We start from the raw sequence: 10671 nt of genomic DNA, 5'->3' as shown, positions 1-10671 counted from the left end.
GGGGGGGGGGGGGGGGGGGGGGGGGGGGGGGGGGGGGGGGGGGTGTTTCACTATGTTAGCCAGGCTGGTCTCGAACTCCTGACCTCAGATGATCCTCCCGCCTCGGCTTCCCAAAGTGCTGTGATTACAGGTGTGAGCCACCGCGCCCAAGCCGCATATCTGGATGTAAGGCTGTTCAACAGAAGCCGCAGTCCTACCCTGGATCTGCTGAGTGAGGATTTCCAGGAGGTTCTCCTGGCTGCCTAGGAGATACTGGGGGCTCAGTGCTAGATACTGCTTCTACAGGCTGCCCCGTGCCTCTTGCCTTTCTCTATCTGCCCCTGAATTCAGCGAAGGGCGATGGAGAGCAAAAGAGGATTTTGGATGCCCTCCTACTCCAGAAACAAATATCATTTAGGACCGAAAAGAAATGGAAAAACAGCCTGCTATGGTCTGAATGTATGTGTCCCCCTCAAATTCATATGTTGAAACCTAACTCCCAAGGTGATAGTATTAAGAGGTGGAGCCTTTGGAAGACTCTGCCCTCATGAATGAGATTAGTGCCCTTTAAAAACAGGCCTTAGACGGGGCGTGGTGGCTCACATCTGTAATCCCAGCACTTTGGGAGGCCAAGAGGGGCAGATCACATGAGGTCAGGAGTTTGAGACCAGCCTGGCCAACATGGTGAAACCCTGTCTCTACCAAAAATATTTTTTAAAAAATTAGCTGGGTGTGGTGGTGCATGCCTGTAATCCCAGCTACTCAGGAGGCTGAGACAGGAGAATTGCTTGAACCTGGGAGGCGGAGGTTGTAGTGAGCCAACCTCATGCCACTGCACTCCAGCCTGGGCAACAGAGCAAGACTCCATCTCAAAAAATAAATAAATAAAATAAAAATAAAAACAGGCCTTAGCCCCCTTTGCTCCTTCTGCCATGTGAGGACACAGAAGGTGCCATCTATGAGAAACGCACCCTCACCAGCCCCTGAATCAGCTGGCATGTTGATATTGGATTTCCCAGCCTCCAGGACTGTGAACAACACATTTGTATTGTTTACAAATTACCCACTTTAAGATACTCTGTTAGAGCAGCGCTGATGCCTAATACTCAGTCTGAGTATTAAAACAGTGGTTTTCTGGAGGCAGTCCTCAGCCAGAGAAGGGCCACTTGTGAGGATAGAGAGATTGGTTTATCAGCTCTATTTAGGAGTTCAGGACAAAATAACTTACAAAATCAAGGCAAAGAGCCCATTCTCCTTTCCTGCTTTTGCAGTCTGTTTCACTTTTCTGCCAGCACTTCCAGTGGCACAGATGGCCAGGATGGCACAGCAAGCATGCCCTCTTCCACGCAGGGGGACATTGTCTGGGAACCATGGCTGGTATAGGAGCTTTTTCATCTTCGGTGCTCTGAACCAAAAAGGTGAGGGGATGGACAAATGAGAAAAGATTTTCATCTCATTGATGGCTCAACAAAACTAGAGATGGAACTACTTCAGATGAACTTGAGGGCCACTGCCTTTTCCTGATGCCCATCCTCTGGGCCTGCTACAGTGTCTAAAATTCCCCAATCTTACATTGTGTCCTTTGGGACAGATCTTGATCCAGAGGCCCTTGTTTGTTACAATGCACGTTAATTATCCCTGGCATATTGTATCTACCATTTCTCTACCATATCTACCATTTCATCTCAAAGCACTGTTGGTGGAGCTCCAGTCCTTACCAGCCTATACATTCTCCACCACCTTCAACATTCCTTTTACCGTTCCTCTGCAAACACCTCTTCCACCCTAACCCATGACCACTGCTGTTACCTGTCCCTATAGTTTTGCCTTTTCCTGAATGTCACATAACTGGAATCATACGGTTTGTAAACTTTTTTTTTTTTTTTTAGACGGAGTCTCACTGTCTCCCAGGCTGGACGGCAGTGGCACGATCTTGGCTCAACACAACCTCTGCCTCCCGGGTTTACGCCATTCTCCCGCCTCAGCCTCCAAGTAGCTGGGACTACAGGCGCCCGCCACCACGCCCGGCTAATTTTTTGTATTGTTAGTAGAGACGGGGTTTCACTGTGTTAGCCAGGATGGTCTCAATCTCCTGGCCTCGTGATCCGCCCGCCTCGGCCTCCCAAAGTGCTAGGATTACAGGTATGAGCCACCGCGCCGGCTACAGTTTGTAAACTTTTAAGACTGGTAGCTGGGTGCAGTGGCTCACACCTGTCTCTGCTAAACCCCGTCTCTACTAAAAAATACAAAAATTAGCCGGGTGTGGTAGCGTGCACCTGTAATCCCAGATACCGAGGAGGCTGAGGCAGGAGAATCGCTGGAACCCGGGAGGCCGAGGTTGCACCACTATACTCCAGCTTGGGTGACAGAGCAAGACTCCGTCTCAAAAAAAAAAAAAAAAAAAAAACGGCTTCTTGGCCGCAGTGGCTCACGCCTGTAATCCCAGCACTATGGGAGGCCGAGGTGGGCGGATCACCTGAGGTCGGGAGTTGGAGACCAGCCTGACCAACATGGAGAAAACCCATCTCTACTAAAAATACAAAATTAGCCGGGCGTGGTGGCACATGCCTGTAATCCCAGGTGCTCGGGAGGCTGAGGCAGAAGAATCGCTTGAACCCGGGAGGTGGAGATTGTGGTGAGCTGAGATCGTGCCATTGCACTCCAGCCCGAGCAACAAGAGCCACACACCGGTCTCAAAAAAAAAAAAAAAAAAAAAAGCCATGAAGCCTCTGTCTTGTTCACTGGGACCCTCTCAGAGCCCTGAAATGAGGTGCAAGAAGCCTGACTGCCCCGAGGTCACCATGCTGTGAGAAAGTACAAGCACAAAGAGAGGCTACATGCGGGGACTAAGAGTCCCAGCTGAGCCTAGCCACAGGTGCCAATCTGGGTGCCAGATGTAGTCCTCCCAATTCAGGATCCAGAAATTGTGAAGCAGAAACGAGCTGTGTTAGGCCATTCTGTACTGCTATAAAGAAATACCTGAAACTGGGTCATTTATAAAGAAAAGAGGTTTCATTGGTCCTTGGTTCTTCTAGCTGTACAGGAGGCATGGCACCGGCATCTGTCTGGCTCCTGTGGAGGCTTCAGGGAGCTTTCACTCACCGTGGAAGGTGAAGTGGGAGCTTGCACTTTGCATGGCTAAAGCAGGAACAAAACAGAGTTGGGGAGGGCAGGAAGGTGCCACACACATAAAAACCAGATCTCAGGAATACTCACTACTGCAAGGACAGCACCAAGCCATGAGGGATCTGCCCCCATCACCCAAATGCCTCCCACCAGGCCCCATCTTCAACACTGGGGATTACATCTCAACATGAGATTTGGAGGGGATATCCAAATGATACCCTTGTGTGCCCATCCCTGTTGTGCCCATCCAAGTTCCTGACCCACAGAATGTGTTGGCCTAACAAAATGGTTGTTTTAAGTCACTAAGTTTGGACTGGTTTGTTAAACCGCATCAGATGGCCATAACATCCTGCAATTTGGCAGAACCTACAAGCTTGTGGGCCCAGAGATATCTGTTTTACTCTAAAAAGATGAATGAACGTCACTTCTTGGCTGCTTAGCTTCCATATGCTCCTCCTAACTCTTGAGAAAATCAGTTAAAATTCTCTTAATCTTCCCCGTAACATGGTAGATTAGAGGGCCTAAACAGCCCTCTTAATCAAAAAAACTAAAAATGCTGAAAAATTACAAACATCTTTATAAACACACTGATGAGCAGGCATGAAAGTGAGGAATTTGTAAACATCCAAAAAAATAAAGTGAAATGGGCCAGGCGCAGTGGCTCATGCCTATAATCCTAGCACTCTGGGAGGCTGAAGAGGGTGGATTGCTTGAGCCCAAGTTTGAAACCAGCCTGGGCAACATGGTAAAACCCCGTCTCTCCAAAAAAAAAACAAAAAAACAAAAATTAGCCGGGCCTGGTGGTGCACACCTGTAGTCCCAGCTACTCTTGAGGCTGAGATGAGAGGACTGCGTGAGCCCAGGAGGTGGAGGTTGCAGTGAGCTGAGAGCATGCCACTGCATTCTGGCCTGGCTGACAGAGCCAGAGCCTGTCTCAAAAAATGAGAGCTAGAATTCTGAGAATCGAGCAAAAAACCTGACTTTGAGGCCACTAAATCCTAGAGAATATAAACTTCCACTTCGGCAGCTACCTGGAAGCAGTAAAGATAAAGCCTAGGGCCTGCCAGTGGGTGCGGAATATTCTAGAAAGAAACACTTTCAGGACCCCAGTTTCCACCCTCAGTATAAAGCTAAATAAATAATAAAAACCACCACACAGAACAAAAAGAAAATATTTCTCTTGTGGATGTTGTGACTTTAATCAAGCTCTAATCTTCTAGGAAGGTCCAAACGCTTCCTTTCTCCATTGTACGCTCATAGTATGTCGAGTGTGACATAATTGTAGAACATATTGCCTCTGTTGTGATTTTTTTCCATTGGACCAAGAGTTCATTTGGGTCAGTAACTTACTCAACCGTGCCTTGCTTATGGTGAGCAATTAGGATGTTTTTGAATGAAAGTGTAGTCTTAGGGAGATGCAGAGTAGAAGGATGATTAAGAGAGACTGGGAAGGGTTGGTGGGGTGGGGAAGTGGGGCTAGTTAATAGGTACAAAAATAGAATAAGAAATAGTATAACTGTATTTGATAGCACATCGGAGTAACTACAGCCAATAATATTGAATATTTTAAAGTAATTAAAGGAATATAACTGGATTGTTTGTAATACAAAGGATAAATGCTTGAGGTAATGGATATCCTGAATAATATTGCATGCCTGTGTCAAAATATCTCAGGTGGCCCATAAATGTTTACACCTACTGTGTACCCCCAAAAAAACTTAAAAAAAAAAAAAAACCACTAACGAAGCATTAACCTGGAAAAATATAGTTTTGTTCCTGAAGTAGGATTTTATCATATTCTTTGTAATTTTCAGTCTTCCCTGAGCTATAGCTCAATGGTTCTTAGCTTTAGCTGCACGTTAGAGTCACCTGCAGCTCTTTTCAAACTTTCGCTCCACAGCTGGGCCTCAGGCATCAATGTCTAAAGCTCTCCGGGTGATCGTAGCTTGCAGTCAGCGCCCTTCCAGCAACTCCAAGGCCGGCTGGTGTGCGCTCAAGCTGTCGGGAGTCGGACCAGCTGCACAGTTAATACATGTATGGCCTAGGCTCTTCTCTCCTTCCAACGCAAATATGAGCACAGACCCTGCCTGGAACCGCAGCCCTGTTCTCAGAACCAAACTGCCTCTTCGGCCAAAATTCCAGAAGCAAATTTCTGAAGGTGGACAAACGGAAGCGGAAATAAGCCCCTTCCCAACGCTAGATGACTCGATTTCCTCTCGGTCTTCCCCAGGGCTGGGCAGAGGCACCAGAATCAGAGAGACACATTCCCTGCGGACGGCGCTCCCATCGGATGACTTGGAGGGACTGGACACCAGACGCAGGCAGTACTTCAGAGTGACCATAAGTCTCCCAAACATCCGCAACGGCTCGCTCTCCCAGCTAACGCGACACCGCTACCATTTTGGATGCTCAACCGCGCGAAACCGGCGTTCGCACAGATTTTCGGACGTCATATTAAAGCGCACCGCGCGCGCAGACTTCTGGGAGATGAAGTCCTTGCGAAGGCAGCGCATTGATTGGGAGCGCCGGCGCCAGGACCCTTTGCGCAGGCGCGTTGCTTACCCGACCTGAAGAGGCGCCGTCTTCCCGGGTCCCCAGCACTCTGTGCCGGAGGTGAGGGTTGTGGGTGTGTGCCTTCAAGGAGCGGAGTGAGCGCAGCAGCTTCGAGAAGGGACTTGAGAACTTTGGGGAGGTGCTGTGGGAACAAAACGGGGTGACAAGAGCGAGGCCAGCAGAGCGTGTGTCGCAACGACTCCGTGCGGACGGAAAGTTGCGCACCCACCCCCGTGTGTGCGTGTGTCCCGTGGGGTCTGGGCACCCATTGTATGTCGGTCCCGGACTTTCAGGTTGGAGGTTTGGAGTCTTCTTCCGCCTCTCCCGTCTCTCCCGTTTCTTCTTCCCATAATGGGTGCTTAATGAACGTGGGTGGAATTGACACCAAATTTAGGGTGCTGCCCGCTCCCTCTTTCCCAGCGAGCGCCTCAGATGGCCTCATTTAGCTCCCTGTCCTGGGCCTCCGCACCAGTGCTGGAGGGCTTCGTGGAGGAGATGGGATTTGACGTGAAAAAAAAAAAAGAAGAAACCACGAAAGCAGCAGCTAAGCCTTAGGCAGATTTGAGCTGGAGAGAATTTTTTACAGAAATTTAGGAACAGTGGTAGACAGGTTGAAGAAAAGGTACGCTGGGAGCCAGGGCCCGGGACTCAGAATCGGGACAAGACCCAGTAGGCAAGGCTGTTTGTGTGGGTGTGATCCGGGGACTGACACGAATCGAACTATTTGGGGACAGTTGTTCTAGAGGTCACATTCCGGACTAGAGAGGGGAAAGGACCAGAAGCAGAGAGCCAGTTAGGAATGTATGGCAGTTCTGAAGTAAGCTGTTGTGGACCTGAATTCAGGTGCTGGTAGTGAAAGGGAAGGATACAGATGACATTGCAAAAGAAGAGTCAAAAGGGCCTGGTGACTACATTTGGGAGGAAAGAGAGTGAGGTAAGAGTTTGAGTTTGGGACCCCTGGGAGAAGAAAAAAACATCTGATACAAATAAGCCAGGAAGAGGCGAGGATGTGGGGAATTGCCTAAAGGAAGATAGTTTTGAGGTGATGGCAGAACGCCTAATTCAAGGTTTGCAGTCGTTTGGAAATGCAGGATGAGTTTGGAAGAATGCAATACAGTTGTACAATTACAATACAGTTACAGGACATGGACATCTGTAGAGTTGGAAAATGGAGCCCTGAGTGTGGATGGACTTTCTGAGGGATGGCAAAAATGAAGAAAGTACAAAGACTGAGCTATGGGCAGCGTCCATGTTTCCAGGGCAACAGTGGGGGGAAAAGAGTCAGAGAGAGAGCAATTTTAGTGGTTGGAAGAAAGGCTAGTGCAGTATCATAGCAGTTACAGTAACCACTGGAACAAGCAGAAGCTTGTCAGAACAGTGAACAGCTACAGAGAAATAGAGATAAGATCAGAAATGCATTGGTAGGCCAGGTGCAGTGGCTTATGCCTGTCATCCCAGCACTTTGGGAAGGCGAGGTGGGCAGATCACTTGAGGTCGAGTTCAAGACCAGCCTAGCCAACATGGTGAAACCCCATCTCTATAAAAATACAAAAATTAGCTGGGCATGATGGCGGGTGCCTGTAATCCCAACTACTCAGGAGGCTTTGGTGGGAGAATCACTTGAACCTGAGACGTGGAGGTTGCACTGACCTGAGATCATGCCATTGCACTTCAGCCTGGGTGACAAAAGTGAAACTCTGCCTCAAAATAAAAAAAGGTAGCTTTCAAGCATGCCCTTTCAGGTGTGTGAGGGGCAAAACTGAAAAACAGGGACTGGAGAAGAGTAAGTGGTGACAGTATGGAGTCAGTAGTTTGTATTACTCTCCAAAAAGTTTGATCATGAAAGGAAAGCTTAAATGAGAACTGTTTTGCTAGAAGGACGTCATGGGATTCAGTGAAAATAGTTTCAGGTAGAGGAGGCTTGTATGTCTTTGAAGATGTCAAAAGAAAGTACTACTGGGGTGGAAAATGCTGGGGGGAAAAAAAAGGACTGGGGGCCAGGCGTGGTGGCTCACGCCTGTAATCCCAGCACTTTGGGAGGCTCAGGCGGGTGGATCATAAGGTCAAGAGATTGAAACCATCCTGGCCAAAATGGTGAAACCCTGTCACTACTAAAAATACAAAAATTAGCTGGGCATGGTGGTGCATCCCTGTAGTCCCAGCTACTCCGGAGGCTGAGGCAGGAGAATGGCATGAACCCAGGAGGTGGAGCTTGCAGTGAGCTGAGATCCGGCCACTGCACTCCAGCCTGGGCGACAGAGCAAGACTCCGTCTCCAAAAAAAAAAAAAGAAAAAAGTTAGAACACAGGTAAAGTCCTGGAGACAGACATTTCTGTCTTGTTGACCTCACACATCTCGCTGCCTAGCACATAACGGCTACTTGGTACATAGTCGTTGAATAGTGCAATGAGTGGATGGATTGCACTGAGCAGTAGAAAGGAAGAGAACTTGTATTTGTTGAATGAACTGGATGATAAATGCTTTACATTAATGGTCTTACCATTTGTAACTACTCTGTGAGTTAGGCAGCAAACACCTATTGGCTTAAGTAACTCATCCAAGGCTTCATGGTTAATAATTCCATGCCTGTGTAGTGCTTTCTATCATATAACCCTACTTCCCTTGAAACTCATTCCTGGGACTCTTTGGTGCGGTAGAAGACAAAAGTTATGCAGAAATTTCTTGCTTATACTTAGCTAAACTTGTTTTTCCAATAAGTTTTTGCTTGTTTTTCACATAGTTTTTGCAAACTGGCATTTACCCTCAAGGTAATATTCCTTTAAAATTTTGCTTGGCCAGTGTGAACCCATTGTTAAATAACCCTGAGCTGTCTGGCAACCTGTGACTCTTAAGCTGTAATGATTTATTTTCATGAAAAGATAGCAAAGGTAACAGACCAATAGATAGAACAGAAAATCCCCAAATATCCAAGAGTATGATAGCCCCATTATAGAATAGAGGTAAATGCTGCCAGACAGACCAGTAAATATCTATTGATCTGGTCTTTTGACATTTTTGAAAACTTAGTTGTTCCTTGTTTGTTTCTTTGATTCATAAGTCTAGCTGTAGGACTCATCTCCTAAGGGAGAAAGGATGAAATCTGCACGGTTACTATGCCTCTTTGGATACATAGGTTCATTGTTAGTAGAGCCCATTTCTCTTTCTACCTGATAGTTACCTGTAGCCCCAGTACTGATGAGTCCTCCCTGTTTGGGGTATGTAGTTCCGTGTCTGGAATTACCTGGTTTATTCACATTCCAAATTTCTTTTTACATACTTAGATGAGTAGATACAAGTATATATCCCAAGGGTACATCTATACTTTATGAATAGTCATACAATTAATAGAAAAAGTACCTTTTTATATAACTAAAGTTTTAAACATTGCCTTCTTTGTATTGCAATTTTTATGGCATACTTTATATTAACTTTTCTATTTTGAGTATGAAACTCATAGCCCTTCAAAGTTCAAATTATTTTATATAGCACTAATGATTTTTATTACTTATCTGGCCAGTGGGAGCCAGAGTCATCTGAATTTTCTTATTCAAGGATGTGGGGTCAGCTCAAATTCTGAATGTCCAAAACTGTACTCATTGGTTTTCCCTTCCGTCCTCCTTCTCTGTTGCTCATCTCCATGAACAGCATCGTTATCCACGCCGCAGTGGTAACCTGGACATCATTTTTGCCCTCATCACCTTCAGCCTCTTCTTCCAGCCAGTGTATTCTCTGTTCTTCTTCTTCTTCTTTTTTTTTTTTCCCCCGAGATGGAGTCTTGCTCTGTAGCCCAGGCTAGAGTGCAGTGGCGTGATCTTGGCTCACTGCAACCTTTGCCTCCCAGGTTCAAGCGTTTCTCTTGCCTCAGCCTCCCAAGTAGCTGGGATTACAGGTGCCCACCACCGTGCCTGGCTCATTTTTGTATTTTTAGTAGAAACAGGGTTTCACCATCTTGGCCAGGCTGGTCTTGAACTCCTGACCTCATGGTCCACCCACCTCGGCCTCCCAAAGTGCTGAGATTACAGGTGTGAGCCACTGCGCCCGGCCTGTTCTTCTTAATAGCTTGACAGCAGTTTCCTCCATTTCTGCATTCACAGCTTTCATTCAGTTTGTCATCTTTCTTATTGAAGTACAGCACTCTCCTCAATGGTCTGCTCACCTCCATTCTTTCCTTCCTGTAATCCCATCACAGCACAGCCACTCAGTGTGGCGTGGCCACCTGTGTTGGGGTCCCCAGGATCACCTCAGGTTCAGGGATTCACTAGAAGGACTCAAGACTCGACCCGTAGTTGTACTTCTGGCTAAGAGTATGGTGATGACCCTGCAAGGACAGGCAGCCAGATCATAAGGAGAAAAGACAAGCCAGGTAGAGGAATCTGCTTACAGGCTTGCTTCTATTCTCCTTCTCCCATGAGGGTGTCACATGGAGCACACTCCATCCCCCAGCAACGAAAATGCAGCAACAATCTCTGCTCAAGGCAGCTCCCTGGAGACTCAGCCCACGTTTTTACTGAGAGCTGGTCACCTAGGCACCCTCTGTGTAACACATACCAAAATTCCAGACCCTCCAATAGGAAAGCAGATGTTCACCATAAACCACATTGTTTGCATAAATAGTTTAGGCATAGTAGATCACCGTTCTCTCTTAGGGAACTGGGGAACCCTCTCAAAATTGAAGTCTCCAGCTGCCAGCGAAGGGCCAGCATGCAAGCAGAAGTTTCTAGGAATAGCAGTCTCAGGTCCACTATAACTTTTCTGCACACCACTCTTCTTTCCTTCCTTTTATTTTTTCTGTACACCAAAATAAGGACATACTCTTGTTGAAAAAAATATATAAAGAATGGTAAGAAAATAAAAATCTCTTATAACTCACCACTCAAATTTCATTTACATTTTAATATGTGTTCGTCCTTTTTCTATACATAACGTGCACGTACAAGTATGTAATTTTAAGAGTGTACATTCTTCACGTAGTATTTTTGAATTTCTTAGTGGGGTTTTTTTTTTTTTTTTTTT

At 46.7% G+C, this 10671-nt stretch overlaps 1 protein-coding gene across 2 annotated transcripts in view; it reads left to right on the top strand.

Moving 5' to 3' along the window:
- The first annotated feature begins 5293 nt into the window (after nucleotides 1–5293).
- Nucleotides 5294–10671, top strand: part of ZNF2 (zinc finger protein 2) — a 15711-nt gene continuing 10333 nt past the window's right edge. The window contains exon 1 of one of the 2 annotated variants that reach the window (XM_023211496.3): nucleotides 5294–5718. Coding sequence is in view for 1 of the 2 variants with exons in the window: in XM_023211495.3 (XP_023067263.2) it covers nucleotides 6530–6592 (63 nt within the window). In the remaining variant the exon portion in view is untranslated. The other variant, XM_023211495.3, reaches the window with a different exon arrangement.

This window comes from Piliocolobus tephrosceles, chromosome 15, assembly GCF_002776525.5.
Source record: "Piliocolobus tephrosceles isolate RC106 chromosome 15, ASM277652v3, whole genome shotgun sequence".
Taxonomy (NCBI): Eukaryota; Metazoa; Chordata; class Mammalia; order Primates; family Cercopithecidae; genus Piliocolobus; species Piliocolobus tephrosceles.
Note: the sequence above shows the minus strand (reverse complement) of the source record. Positions and strands in the feature narration are given on the sequence as shown.